A 16,172-nucleotide genomic window follows, 5' to 3' on the forward strand; every position below is an offset into this window, starting at 1 on the left:
CATTCCATTACAAGACAAATTTCATTTCCTTACAGAAATAGTTTTGAATTGTTCGCATTATTCATTTTGTTTGAGAACATTCATACAAATAGAATTCCATGTGTGAAAACATTGTTAAAAAAAATTAAGAATGGCTTTACAGACATTGTGAACTGAACTATTGTATTTAGTTTGTAAACATTGTGAAAAACTATCACCTCTATTCATCCAGCTCTGCAGATGATGAGTAAGATGTATCCTTCTTAGTATAAAATGCACTGTTTCAGAAATGAGGATCGTTGTTAGGAAGATATATATATAAATATATTTCTTTTTCAAGAAATATCCTACCCAGTGGTTCTGACTGTAGAGGAGAGCTTACTAAAACCAGCATGGTTTTTCTAAGATTTTGGAATCGCGTGTGAACAAAACTAAAGTAACTACATCATGTATTTGCCTTGAATATCAGCCAGGATGAGAAGGAGAAATACCAGAAGAAAGGCAGTTTTTGTACTATCCATTTTCTAAACTGACCAAAACCAAGAAGTACAGGAAACTTTGGTAGCAAATATTTTCCCCAGGGTTGTCTAAACCATTGAGGTTAATAGAATTTCAGGTGTTTTAACATTGCTGAGCATCAAGAAACTAAAAACGTTGCCCTGTTTTCCAAGCAGCCAGGATTAAAAAAAGCACAACCTTCCTAAAGAATGTTAACAACAATATGTTAAATAACATTTCTCCAAAACTGCTGATTTATGCTTGAGCTAATATAAAATTCTGAAATAATTCTCCCCAATGTAAGACTGAGCAGTGCTGGGGATGGATAATTTCAGATAGGAATACACCAAGCAGAGGTTGGAGATCGTTCTAGGGATAACGCAATGGTCAAGCAGAGAGGCAGACAAGTGTTTTAAGGATGATACAGCTTTACTTATTCTAAAAAAAAGTTCCTCGTTCAGTTCTGGGGGGAAGTGACTCCTTTTCTGTGTTTCTTTACCATTGTAACATGGCAAAGGGCTCCAGAAGACTTGCTTTAAGGATGTTAATGGATACAAGTTATTTTTCTACAACCAATTAACGGACTGGTATGACAAATACAGACTGGCCATCTAAGGTGACATACTTAAGTACTTTGCCATCTGCAAAATATGATGTGATTAATCTTAGTTGTTCTGTTGTGACAGCAAGTTTAGAAAATTGCAAGAATGTGTGTTTTAAGAAATGACACAACATCATTAAAGCTAGCCTGCCTACAATGGTGCTAGAGCAACATTTGTGGCCCAGAGGCTGTCCAGAAGGATTTCTGTTGTTTTTTTAAAATAGCGCATGTAAACTATGGTACAAAATAAACCAGGGAAACATGACATTAGCAAAGTACCTCCTTTTTATGTACTCTTGTCTGCAGGCCAGTCGGGACTCAATATAGCTTTATAAGTATTTTGTACACAAGACAAATGAGAGTGATCAATCATATTCAGCAGGCTTACCTCCCATCCAAAATTTGTTTCCTTTAATGCAGTCCTTGGTATGGTCATGTAAGGTCCAAATCTTTCCCCAACTTCAATCTTCTTTTTGGCCCAAATCCCCAGCCCTGCCCCTGGAATCGAGGATTCTCTGAGTTCAAAGTCTGCCGGGATTGGAATGTCATCAGGAATGTAGACGGGAGCTTCGTAAGGTGAGCCTTCCTTGGGGGTGAAGTCCTCACTGGTAGGAAAAGGTGATGGAGGTCCAACGGGGATAGGGGACATAATACTGTCCTCTGTTTCCTCCTCTGCACTCTCACCAGCCAGGAGATCAGGGTCTGTCTCATACATATTATTTACAATCTCACTGTCACCTACAGGGGAAACAACAGAACAACACATTCTGAAATCCTGAAGTCAACAGTTAGTTAACCCCTTCCCTGGACAAGAACATCCAAGCGGTGTGGACATTCTAGAGGGTGGGAATGGTAAAAATCCTGAGCCACACAATTCAGATTCACAGCTTTCCCCATTGAATTGGGGGTTTTTCCAGAGTCTCCCTATAATGTGAAGTTGTGTAAATCAGTGTTTTGGTGCAGATACACCTACAATAATGCACAGCTAATGACAATGACAATAAGGAGCTACCATTGCTTGCTTAAACATTTGAGTCCAGTTGGTGAAGGACTGGTTTTTTAGACAACCCCGCGAGCATCTTACTGAGTGCCACCAGGGTTCACACTTCAACAGGTCAGAAAGTTGAGATTTCACTGAAAAGGCAACTGCGGCCTCTAACAAGGAAGGCAAAGGGGATATGTGTAGGGGCTCTGCAATATTCAAAATGGCATTCATTTAATGCTAGCAACCAAGACTATCATGTTGCACAGACTCAGGATGTCCACGCCAGGTGACCTCCAATGATGGAATGAGGACAGAGGAAAATGGAAAAGGTGGCCAAAGCTCTCTATTGCTGTTCATTGTTTTAACTGACTTAGTATATTTTACATCAAATGCAAAAATCCACATTAAAGCGAAGTTATGGATGAAATTTACATGCACGAAGGTCAGAAGATTTTAGTGAGTTTTTACTTTCCTTAGGGGTCACGAGATAAAGCACATTTGTGTACTGGAGAATGTAGGTACTCAGTTTTGGGTCTTTTACAGGATGGCAGGCAGTACTTGCAAAATAGAGAAACTAATTAAAGAAATGTTGATGAATCTTGTTTCCATTTTGAGAGCAGCTCTGATGAGAAGCCATTCAGACATGATTCAGAGGAGCAGCATCACCCGCCCCTTGCTTATCTCTGCAAAACTTAATGCGAGGAACACCTGCAAGGGGAGGTTGGCCATGTCCATTGCAATGAACGGGAGCGCTTCTGCTTGAATATCCCATAACTGGAGCATAGTTAATTAGTCTCAAGTAAGAGCCAGCCCCAGGACATGTATAGCAGATTAGTGCCTTATGAACTCTGCTCTGTGACATGAGCTGTGGACCTACGAAAGCCTACAGCACCTGCGGCTCAAGTCTGGCAAGAGCTGCCAGACTAGCTTCAGGTTTGGTTTGTTTGGTTCAATGGGTTATTCAATAAAAGCTGTGGCCAATCTGACCTTGCAACTATGTCTCTGTCTTTATTTGCGGTTTGGCACTCAGCAATGAATGTTCCTTCTCGAGCATAACTATAGCATCACTAGCTTATAACATCACATTAAGAGTAATGTATCATATATGCTTAAACATTGGACATTTTAAGTTACTCTCTCAACCACACTACATATATAGTTTCATAAAACTCCATAAGACAGGGATGTGGTTTAATGGAGTGCTGCAATGCTGAAACAGAAAGCTATGGAAAAGTTGTATAATATCGGTTCCAGAAAAATATTCCATGCAGCATTTCACGATCTGGTTAGAAATAGATTAATTCAAAAACTATTTCAAACCATTCTTTCCAAAAATCTAAAACCTTTAAAAGTCATGTGGCTAAAACACTTATTTAATTTAGCAGCATTCAGAGCAGTAATTGTTAGGCTTCAAATGGCCAGTGGTTTCTTTTTTCTTTTTCTTTTTTAATTGATTTGTGTGATCTTTTCACAAAAGCAACAGCAGAACTGCAGCTGTTTCCCTAGTGCCTAACGTTCTTAAGTTGTTTAGGTTTCAGAAACACCCACATAAAACATTTAAGTGGGATGTATACAGAATAAAAGTAAAATTGTAAGTAGCAGCAATTAACATTATTAGTCAGAATTGGTAACTGCATCCGGTTACAGATAATGTGCCCAATCCTGGGAAGGCTTAGCACCCGCAACTTGAATTGATTACAATTGGAGTGGAAGCTGCTTAGCCTTACAAGATTGGATCATAAATCAGGCTTTAAAAAAAAAGGAAGGTTTGTTGTTGTTTTACAGTAAATATCTTTAATCCTGCAAGGGTAATGAAGATTCATTCTTCCAGAACAATTAGGAAATTAGTGCTATTATTTTAGAAGTACAAATTATTACACTTGAGATAATTGCAAGGCAACACCATTATTAAAGCTATCATCACACACATCAATTTTCGGGTTTGATTTTTGCTTCTAAAAGCTAAATGCACCCAAAGAAATATTAAGAACTAGACACCTGTTCTGTAACATAGTGAGGGTAGTTGAATAAGAAAATGCAATGGAACCTAGAATTTATGGATACAGTGAAAATCCTGCAGTGAGAGGATAATCTGAGATTGTTTTTCGCACTGCTATACTCAGAGTGCAATTTTGCTTATTGTGACCCTTCTTCAAGGATTTAGTTATTGCTTATGTTACAGTAGCACCTAGAGTTTGTCCATCTAGCACATCGGAAGAGACAGTACCTGCCTCAAAGAACTTATAATGCAAATCGATGAGACAAACAAATGGTGGGAGAAAGAAATTATGTTTATACCCATTCTACAGTTAGGGAACTGAGTTACAGAGAGATTAAGTGATTAGCCCAAATTCACCGGGGGGAAGGGGGAAGCTGTTACAAAGCTTGAAACTGAATCCAGATCTCCTATGGCTCTACCTAACACCTTAACCCTTCTTCCTCGCTCTTAAAGGAGCAGCATGTGGTGGAGAGGGAAGATATTAGTATAGGTGACTTCCACTATTGTCCCTTTCCAAACAGACCTCTTTAGCAGAACCTCTACACGCCCAAACACCTTCTTTAAGCTTGAGTAGAGGAGATGTATTTTTCAGTAATCAGACAAATCCAGAGCAGGGTAATTTGTAAAAGTACCACGGCAGTTTGCAATCCAAACACAGGTCTACAATCATTGCTAACCAGCCCCAATTACAGCAGAAGTGTTTCCAGTCACTCTCTTCTAGCTCTCTGGAAGGTCTTGCCAAGAACATGAGATTTTTAATGACTTTGGAAATATGCTACACAAAAGGATGTTATTTACTTTTAAGAAAACCTGACATTTTTTATTTTGTTTTGGCCGTGGTTTCAGGTTATAGGTTCACAACTGTGCTGATTATTCCAAAATGTTCTTCAGAGAGGCCTAAAAAAAAAAAAATAAGGAAAGTGTGATATGTCGGGAAGAGAAAAAAAAATATCCAGACTACAGTCACCAGTTCCCTTTAGTCACAGGAGTGTCTGAATTCTGCCTTGTTGATGTGTCTCTCACTTCCAGAGAGCATCCATGTGTGGGGTACAGGGTTTTTTCAGTCTAGTGCTCCTTTAGCTATTCTGGTTTCACAGTGGTAAGTTGTTTTCCATGGTCTCGCTCTCTCCCCCAGGCCATATCACTAATCAGTCCATTCCCCTTCTGGGGTGAACAAAAAAAAAAAAAAGTCCAAACGTAGGAAACTGAATCTAATGGCCTTCAAGCCCCTCTCTCAACATCTATCAGGAACTTGGTCTTGGGCATTTTCCCTTTTAACACCCGTGCATTGCTTCTTGCTCTGGCAGAAGGCAGAGAAACCCAGGCCTACCCTCTCCTCTGGGTTTCAGTCCAGGGACCCTGTTTTAGTTGGCTAAGGACTGCTTCGTCAATCCCTCTGCCACTTCCCAGAGCTGCTCCTACCATCACCCTGCCTTCCAAACTAGAGCACTCAGTAGGCCGGCCTTCTTCTCTCAGTGTCTGCCCTCCCTGTGAGAGGAGGCAGCCTTGACGCTGGCCCCTTTTGCTCAATTCATCCCCCAATTGGTTGGAGGAAGAGAGGAGCCTTGCCCTATCCACTCTGCCAGGCTCCTGATCAGGCCTTTAAAGAAACAATGCCTATTTTTCTCCCAACCATTTCTTATTCCCGAGACCACTTCTTCTCTATTCCTATCCCTGCTTAGGTCCTTGTATATCTTTACTGGGCCTTTCAAAATCCTTGAAGGGACGTAGAAGGTGGTGAGGTGGGCTGACCACTCGATACTACTGCCCTTACAAGCAGGCCACCCATCACATGCCTATAAAACATTTATCAAATGGGCCGACTTCTCTGGTCACACTTGTCCATTTTGGTGCACACACAAATCTCCCTTAGTGCACAGACAAATGAAAAGATGTTCCTAAAGCTTCAAAAGAAAGAAAGAAAGAAAGAAACCCAAACTTCCTTCACCAATGAGTTGAGATTAAGCATAAAATAAATTTCAGCCCTTTTTCCCTCTGTAAATTATTAAGAAATGAAAACAGGGATTAATATGGATTATCAGTAGTTTCTACTATGTTAACTATGGTCTTGGCTACTATATATGTTACAGTACATTATTTGAATCAAGTGTAATAAATCAGTATTCACATGCCTCCTGCTATACTGCAGCCAAACTGACATTATTTCCCAATATTCATTTACCTCAATAAATATGGGTTTTATGTTTGGCAAGAAGACAACAGTTTTAAGAGAAACTTGGGGAAAATGTTAAGTTAATATGCCCAAATATCAGAGTTAATAAGACTGTTGTTAGATATTGAGTGAACCAACAATGGTTCTCCTCAAACTATATTTCCTGAGGGTTAGTAGCAGCTATGTCATAAGTGTTCCATGGTTGATAACCCTAAATGAACATAAATCAATGTAACCCCCTCAATTAGCATGTTGGCTCAGGAATATACAGCTTCTGCTACTGTAATTGAAACAGAATGTGGCCTTGCTACTCCCTTGCAATTCCAGGGTTAGAATGGAAGGGGAACCTGCAGTAGTACTGGACTTTTCCAGAGCTAGATTCAGGATACTGTCTGGTTTGCAGGGCGGAAGAGGGGAACCTAACCATTAAAATGATGATTAGTCAAAGAGACTCAGGAACAGCAAATATCATGGCAGGAGGGAAGCCTTAAACCAGAACCTTGGTATTGGCTCTTAAAGAGGACAGGGCATGCTCACGTGAGCACAGAACTGAATTTAAGGCAGGGAGTGAGCGCACGGAGCAGTGGAGGATGATGGCAACTGAAAGTGGGTCAGTGAAAGTGACCTGCAAAAAAGCAGGGCTTGGCGAGGCACAGCTCTACCTAAACAGCCATGTGGTCGGCCCAATTTTCTAATTTGGAAGCATACGTTAGGTCTCCAAATTCCAGCTGTGTAAGTTGTGAGAGTGTATAAACCACAACCACCCCCCTCAGCCAGAAGTATGAGTCCATGGATGAGGGGCCTTCTACTAAACCTTGGCTCCTGGATTCTGCTCTCTCCCTGCAGGAGTCAATGGAGCTACACAGTATTAAGATTAATGTCACAGCTACACTAGAGAGTTTACAGCAGTGCAGCTGCACCAATGCAGCTGTAAGTGATAATTTAGCTGCTTTAAGTTGACAGGGGAGAGTTCTCCTATCGGCTTACCTACTCCAGCCCCCACGAGCAACAGTAGCTATGTTGGTGGGAGAAGCTCTCCCTCCGACACAGCACTGTCCACACCAGGGCTTATGTCGGTGTAAATTATTCACCCCCCAAGTAACATAAATTATGCCGACACTAGCTGTAGTATAGACATAGTCTCGGTGTAAATGATTGAGAACCAGGCCTTTTGACTCTGTGGGCCTAGTGAGAGAATTCCAGATTCTAGGGCCATCCCCATGGAATATTCTGCCTCATCTCCCAGAAGTTCTTATCAGGAGCAACCCCACTGATCTTGACAGTCACAGGAGCACATGGGACAAGAGTATGCCAAATGTCAATGTGAACGTCAGATAGGCTTGAAAATTGAGCCATGTCATCTCATTCTAAACGGTAGGAAAAGCAAACCATGCCAGTTTGGAGGAGTGGCAAACGAGCAAAGGAAAGGAAAGAGAGGGAAAATGGGTGATTCTCAAGCGGCTAATGTTTGGGGATTTTTCATGAAGAGTCAATTGTTGAGCTATGACCCTCAGATGTAGGGGAAATGGAGCTTTCTTCAACCAAAAGGAAGGAGTGGGGGGGGAACATACACAGATGAAGTGGAAAAGAAAAACACATTTGTCATACAATACAAGGAGCTGAAGTATTTTGGGAACAGATTTACCATCTCTCAATTAAATATGAGGCAGCATGACTGTGCTTTCGTTGCACAGTAGTTTCCACTATGATAACAACTCCAACAACTGCCTCATTGTGGGCCATGGAGAAATGAGAGGGACTCCTACAGTGAATATTAATGACTGACCTCTGATGTAATCATGGGGAAAAATAGCACCCAACAAAAATTACAGTTTTCACTTCAGCATGGAAGGCATTTCTTGCTGCCAAATAGGAACTATCAGGGGAGAATAACTATCTCAGCAGGACTCTGCTCAAGGACTACATACTACATCTCTTTTATAGCCTCAGAATAGGCCTTCTGTATTAAAGAAATATCTCTTCTCTTTTTGAGACCTCAAAGATTTTTCTGAGTTCATTTCCCCCCCCCCGAAGAAACTATGTGGCCTACTTCACTACAGGAGAAGATTTTGCTTCTTCACTTGCACAGCGAATTCTCTGCTATAGCTTACAAATGTTCCCTCTAGTAAAGAAAAAAATGCAGCCCGGCTTATGCAAACTTGTCCCCAGAAACAAATTTTCATAAGTATTATGTGCCATAATCCCAAAAATACTTGTGGTTGCTGTAAATGTTTTCTCTTCTGGTATTAAGCAAGCCAAATTATTTTCTACTCTATGATTAGCCTCTTTTGCACTTAAGAAACAGGAATTCCAACAGAGTTGAAAGCAAAGCAGGGCCGTGTAGGGCACAACCTGTGACATATTTGAAATGGCGCTGGTAGACAATAGATATTACTCTCTAGTAAAGACCATTAATTTCATATTATTGCTATTTGGACAGACCAGTCCAGATTTAATTTAAAAAGTAATCCCAAGTGACCCCCAATCTTGATCTGACATTGTATAGTTCTTGAAGGTAAATGAAGTGTGATTAGCTCCTCCTCCTTTCTTTTCAGTTTCCATGTACTGGCATACTTTCTGGTCCTGGAAGTGGAAATACAAAGTTACCATGAAATGGAATATTCACATGGTAATTCTGACCTAACCAGTACCTGGTGGGTAGTTCTATAAGCTCATGGGATCTGAGTGATGTCAGAAAGTCTTCAGACAGGCCTCTGAACTTAGGGAAATTTAGTGCCACTGAACCTTTGGACCATTAACTCATTTACAGTGTTTCAAAAAGAACAGGGATGGTCATGGAGACAAGGAAGGCCATTTCCCGTACACTGTCCAACAGAACAGCCTGGTTTCCCCAGGGAGAGGGGGGCAGAAAAGCAGCATCCCAAGAATGGGTAGGGTGAACATGTGTAGGAGCTCCAGAAGACATTCTGCCTCTGTTTCTCCTCCAGGGCAGTGCAACTCCGCACAAACCCTTACTGTTGGCTGTGTCTACATGGTTCGGTATAGCACTTGGCCATACACCTATTTAATTCAACAAGAGCAAGATTGAAAGATTCAGCTCTATGACTGATTCAAAATCTCCTGAAAGTCTCTGAAAGAGCAAGAGAATAGTCATGCAACATGTTCCAGCTTGAATACAAGTAGAAAAGTTTTATAAAATGCTTAGGGGACTGATAATTGTCCATCTCCCCTCTGAAGTATAATAATCGCTCTCTGCCACAGGAGTTCAATAGATTTATTGCAAAGTGTCTAACTTTGTAAAATGGTTGAATGCTGCCCCTTCGTTCAACAAAATCCTACCCAGCTTGCTTTAGGCATGAAAATGTGTTTGAGGTTGATCTTTTGTGTCACACTGATGTGTTTAAGAGCTTCTTTAACATAATGGCTGGAGATGCCCCAAGGAGAGCCAGCTTGGAGTTACCTCTGAGAAGGGTGTTCAGAGGCACTCTCGAAAGCCATGCATTTTGTCAAGCTGATCTCGCTGTGAAATGGCCTGGCCTGCTGTGGAATTGAAACTTACCATGGGAGTTAGCTAGACGCCACTAGAATATACTTGTGTGATGCTGTACTTCTGGAGTATGTTTGCTTGAAGCTCCTGGAATAAAGTAGCCCATTAGTTGAATGGTGGCATTCTCTAATCTAATGAGGTGCTGTGTTTCTCCCTTCTCCAATAGCTTTTCAAAGCTGATGCAAGCAGATAGGACATTCAGAGTATCTCTCTATGTGCAAAACATTTCAGGATATCAATGTAATGCTGTCAAGTCTAGCTGGGATATTTTGTAGTAATGTCTGAAGAGAAATAACAGAGCGAGATCTTCAACGAGTGACCTTCCACCCAAGAAGCTTACCCAAGCTGTTCCAAGCTCAGCAGTGTGAAGGATTCTTTTTATCCCGCTTGTTAAAGTTGTTGCCTACAGAGCAGGAGGATGGTGGTTTCTGCTGGGGGTTACGTACATATGCAGGATGCATACTGGGTAAGTCCAGCCTCTAGCAGGTGGAGTCCAATATTTGGTTAAGCCTCTGTAGTTTCTTCCAATCACATAACATATGACTGCATTAAACCTACTGCATATTTCACTATCAAGCCTCTTGGCTGAGCCCCTCAATGTTATTCCAAATTGAATTTGGTTGGCAAAAAACCAGAAGACAGCACTTGTCACTTCTACTGAGTTTCATCACAGATTCGCTTGTTTTTATGGAAGCGCTGCGTGTGGGGTGTTGCCATGCGCTAAGGACAACCATGCTGTCCTAGATACTCCCTCTTCCACTGGCAAGTATTTCAATGCTCTGGGATGTCTGGTCGTGTGAAAAGCACCATAGAAATGCAACTTGACCTTACTGTGATTGTCATGAAACTAAAATTAGTCCTTCAAAGCTCACTGGCAAAATTACACAGTAAAAGACCATATTGAAAGGTTGTTTCCACAGATAATCCACTATGGGTATAGGCTTAAAATCTGTGTGACACCAATGAGGTTTCTGCAACAATTACAGTGACGCTTTATTATTGGTGATAGACCTCATGAGTAATCTATTTGGCAGCTGTAATAAATATATTACATAAATAACATCAAAGGAAATGTGCATGATTTCTCAGCTAAAAAGTAGCATAACATTAATGACTGCATAAAAATAATGAGTTAATTGTTTTTTTTACAGCATAGGATCCCATTAGCAATACACCTAGTTCTGTGACATGATTAAACATCTTTTACATCCACAGACATTCAGAGGAACATTGCAGATTCCTTAGCCTTTAAGGCATACAGAATCCACCCACAATGAACTCAGCTCAGCCAGCCAGTGTCAGAACTGATTTGATCAGCAAGTAAATGTGCTCTTCTTTCAATTGCACTGACCTTCTAAGACATAATATTGGGCCTGATCCTACATTCCTTCTGTACTTAAGAGTCCCATTGAATGCAGTGGGAGTTCTGAGAGCAGACACAATGCAGGATTGAGCCCATAACACTTTTGTCATACTCCACTGCATTATTCTGTTGGCTGACATGCAGTGACTTTCCAAGCCAAAATTTGGCAGAGTGCTTAAGAACTGGATGTTCACAGAAAATGGGTCATTTTTACTTGCACATAAAATAGCAACAGGCTCAAATCCACAATGCTGCCAAGGTTTCAAGAGGATTCTCTAGTGGATTTGGTTTGCATAAACACAACATACATATAAAACATTCTGATATTTTCATTTGATAAACTAAAGAGAAAATTTCAGGCTCCCAATGAATTCATATATTTCTTGGAAGCTAGCGTGCAATCTCAGCCCAAGGGGAAAAAACTTGTGCAAAAGGGTTGAAAATCTAAGTATCAATGTATTAACAATATCCCTAGATATGAGAGAAATTGTGAAGAGGGAGAGAGAGATGGCTTAATTCTTTAATTGAAATATATCCTGAAGGGGATTGATTGCTGAGAATTTTTCATTTTATTGTTCATCCTTTATAACCGATTCTCCTTTATGAGTTGGAAAACAGATATAGCCAATGACTAGCGTGGCATTGTTTCCAACTGCTTCTTATTGGGCTATTGTCTACTATAATTTAAAAGATAGTGAAGCAAACACTGAAGCAAACACCAAAGGCATAAAAATATCCATGAGATTAAGGCTTCCCTGAGACGCACTTCTTCTGTGCTGATTCTAGAGGAGAAGCAGCAGCGGCGTCAAACATTTATTTCAACCGACAATGGAACATATCCATTCCCTTGATGACGGCAGAACATGGCAAAGCTCCTGCAGTGTTTTTGACTTAAAAATCTGCACTGGAAATTGGATTATTGTTATATTAGCAAGAAAACATGAAAAATGTCAAAGTCAACAGCAGCCACAGTGCTTGGTATCTCTGAAAAATCAAGCCTCTCTTCTGTAAATAACCCTCAGGATTCTCAACAAGCAGCTTTCTTGAAGTTTCCTTTATTCCCTCTGGAAGACTGTTCGGGCCTCCAGTTCGCAATCCCACTCCTTTCTCTGCCCTCTGCATCTGATCAGGCCTCTGGACCTTCATCTCGGTGGCTCATATGAAATGAATTAGTGGGTTTCAGTCCAGATCTGATGTCAGGTTTGTTAATCACAAAGAACGCCACATGGCACCAGCCATCACGCAGCCTGGCAGTCCCTGTTAAGGCATCAAACACTGAGCAGGCATGGTGAGCAAACTGCCCTTCTCATACCTTGGCCAGAGCTGAAATACAATGGCAAGGCAGAAGCTTAGTGCAGGGCAAAACTGCACTGTGCCTCCTCCTCATGCTGATCCTGTTGTTTGGACAGAGAGCCCAATTTTCAGCAGTGAGGGGCACCTTGCAGCACCCATTTACTGGAGTTGTACATCTCTGAAAAATCAGACCAACGTTCTCCAGGGATGTCAATCCAGGCATTTTATGGCATTGATTAAAAAACGATGCCAAACAAGGTAACAACCTGTGCAGGTCTCTAGATAGTACTCATTCTTCAACAAGCCCCCACAGTCCAAGTGATCTGGTCAAGCTTCCTCTGTTCACCTCTTCATTTACAGATCATTCAGTGGGCTGTTTAGGATGTGAATGGTGAAATTTCTTCCGTGGGTAGGAGGTCTCCTGCCTGAAGGCAGGCAGAAGGCAGGAAATCTGTTGTTTTTAGCTCTCAGAAAGTGTGGGATACTGAAGTTGAAGAATTAAAGGAACTCTGGACTGCAGTTATGGTGTACTTGGAAAGTACTTGTTTTCCCTAATTCCACAATTCCTAATTAGTGCCTTCTGGGGAGATAGGCTTTACTTTGGTTCTCCAGGAACTGGACTGAAATCTCAAATACATTTAATTGAGAAACAGTCTTTCCATTTCCTTGATGCACAAAGGCAATTTTTGTTTCATTGTCATGGCAAAAAACTCAGGGTGAGGCGAGCAGAAAGGAAGTTATTTCACGTTCGTGAACGTATCTTGTAATTTTCCCCCCAAATTCATTGTGGGAATGTCCAATCTCCATCAAAGATGCATATACAGAGAGCTAGAGTACTTGCAAATGGACATTGGAAAAAAAAGCAATAAATCCAGCAGTGGGGGGTGAACACTGAAATAGGAAACAGCCAATGAAAACTCATATGTACATACATGGAACACATGGCCTACCTGGTCCTTAGACCCTTGGAAAAAGCCCTCAGATGTTTTCTTTACAACTCTGGGATGTCCAGAAAGGGGAAAGTAGAATCTGCTATGTAACTGACTATTTAGAGATGTCTCTCACTCATTCATTCATGAAAACCCTTGGTTTTCACAGCATCTAACAGTTGCAAGAAAGACCTAGACAGGCACTTAAAATAAATAAGTGTGCAGGGAACTGACCCTAACTGAGAAGTGGATGGGCCAGTGTACCACAGTACCAAATGGAGTGCCACACGGTCTCTTTCTATCTCAGAATATTTATACTGTCTGTAATGATTTGGTCCAATCCTGCATTTAACTCGCAGAATAAAGGAGTGCTTTCACTATCAATTGGGATGTTTTTGCCTGATTTTTCAATAGTATGGGAAAATATCTGATGGGCAACTTTCCAGCTTGGAACAATATGATGTCTCCCTTCACTCACGTATGTCATTTTTCCTTTTTGTGCTGTATCACGGTGGTTAGAAGTAACAGATGATGCTAGAGCTGAGAACATAATGCACATCAAGTAGGTTATCTGATGAACACAGCCTATTTTTCTGTGTGGGGGATATTCATGAGTAGATCACATTTTCCTTGAACTTATTCATTATTTTAAAGTATCCAAAACTTTTTACAATTAAAAAAAAAAAAAATGTCTGTGGACTGGTCACGAATAATTCTATGTGAGAAGCTGGCATTTGAAATTCACTATCAAGAGGTATTAGGTAGTTGTGATTGTTCAGATAAATCGCCTGGCATCATTTCTGTTCTGATTGGATGACTGATCAATGAATTCCACTGTGCATGTGAATTTAAAGTTCAGTTTCTGCAAACCTCAAATCACCCAAATCCATGTGGAAAGCAAGTGTAATGGAATGCAAATGTGGCTGAAATGAATCCAAAAATTTGAACATGCACCATCTCTAGCTGACATCCACATTCCAACTCCCTTAATTCTGAGGCTCCTACTTCCTTTTTTATTGTGTAATTTAATTCTTGTGCTTCTCATGTATCATTTAAACATCAGTGGAGCATAATATTTTCATTTACGTTAGTGTCTTATCAGATGATCTTACAGCACTGTAAAAATAATAAGGCTCAATATTTTAAAAGGGTAAACGGGATGACCTGAGTAATTATAGGTCTGTCAGTCTGACATCGATCCCGGGCAAGATAATGGAGCGGCTGATACGGGACTCGATTAGTAAAGAAGGGTAATGTAATTAACGCCAATCAACATAGGTTTATGGAAAATAGATCCTGTCAAGCTAACTTGATGTCTTCTTTTGATGAGATTACAAGTTTGGTTGATAAAAGTAATAGTGTTGATGTAATACAGTTAGAGTTCTACAAGGTATTTAATTTGGTACTACATGGCATTTGGATTACAAAATTAGAAAAAAATAAAATTAACATGGCACACATTCAATGCTGGCAAACCGTTAGGTCTCAAATCATAATTATAAACAGGGACACATCATCCAACAGGTGCATTTCTAGTGGGATCCTTCAAGGATTAGTCCTTGGCTCTATACTATTTAACATTTTTATTAATGGCATGGAAGAAAACTAAATCATCATTGATGAAGTATGCAGATGACACAAAAATTGGGAGAGTGGTAAATAAAGAAGGCAGGTCGGTCACTGATACCGAGGATCTGGATTGATTGGTAAGATGGGCACAAGTAAAGAATATGCATTTTAATATGGCTATACAAAAACTTATACCACTAGGAACAAAGAATGCAGGCCACACTTACCCAGTGGGGGACTCTATCCTGCGAAGCAGGGACTCTGAAAGAGATTTGGGGGTCCTGATGTATAATAAACTGAACACGAGCTCCCAGTGAGGTGCTGAGACCAAAAGGACTAATGTGATCCTTAGCTGAAGAGACAGGAGACTCATGTAGGAGTCGAGAGGTTATTTTACCTCCGTATTTGGCACTGGTGCAACTTTGCTGGAAACCTGTGCCCAGTTCTGGCCTCCACAAGTCAAGAAAAATGTGGATAAATTAGAGAGGGTTCAGAGAAGAGCCACGAGAATAATTAAAGGATTAGAAAGCATATCTCAGTGATAGACTCAAGGAGCTCACTCTAGTTATCTCACCAAAGAGAAAGTTAAGGAGTAGCTTGTTCTCCAGGTAGCTACATGGGGAATATATATTTAATAATGGTCTCTTTAATCTAGCAGGGAAAGATATAGCATAATTCAGTGGCTGGAAGTTGAAGCTAGACAAATTCAGACTTGGAGAAAGATGCAATTTTTTAATGGTGGCAGTAATAAACCATTGGAGCAGCTTATTAAAGGTGCTGGTGGATTCTCCATCACTGACAATTTTTAAAGCAAGATTGGACAGTCTACTCTAGGAGTTATTGTAGGGACGTTCTCTGGCCTGTGTTAGACACGATAGATGATCACAGAGGTCCATTCTAGCCTTGGAATCTCTGAATCTAAGAAAACACCTGGGAGGTAGGCTCAACATTAACATGTTCATTTTGTAGCAGGGTAAATGAAGGCACAGGAAGGATATGTGACTTGGCGCACGACTGTTAGCAAATGAGTAACAGAACCGGCAATAGAACTCAAGAATCCCAATTCCCAGAGCCCTGCTCTAACCACTGGACAACACTGCTTCTTGGCAGTTAACACTTGTCATGATAAATTCATGCAAAATATAGGATCCCAAGATATTCATTTTTGGAAAATAATTTTCACGTGCCCTTGAAATTGACTCCTGAGTGGATGTGGGTTTTTATTTAATCCATCTCCAACATAAAACCACATAAAACAAAATGGAGGGCTAAGTC

At 40.7% G+C, this 16,172-nt stretch overlaps 1 protein-coding gene across 3 annotated transcripts in view; it reads right to left on the reverse strand.

Annotated features, from left to right (window-relative positions):
• The window catches only part of PRDM16 (PR/SET domain 16), a 423,154-nt gene that overhangs the window by 271,258 nt on the left and 135,724 nt on the right, over window positions 1-16,172 (reverse strand). For all 3 annotated transcript variants that reach the window (XM_067567133.1, XM_067567131.1, XM_067567132.1), the window contains exon 2: window positions 1,467-1,816. In XM_067567133.1, coding sequence (XP_067423234.1) covers window positions 1,467-1,816 — 350 coding nt within the window. The remainder of the gene's footprint in view (window positions 1-1,466; window positions 1,817-16,172) is intronic.

Source organism: Emydura macquarii, unplaced genomic scaffold (genome assembly GCF_026122565.2).
Source record: "Emydura macquarii macquarii isolate MOO-44397 ecotype Brisbane River unplaced genomic scaffold, CSIRO-AGI_Emac_v2 contig_2768, whole genome shotgun sequence".
NCBI lineage: Eukaryota > Metazoa > Chordata > Testudines > Chelidae > Emydura > Emydura macquarii.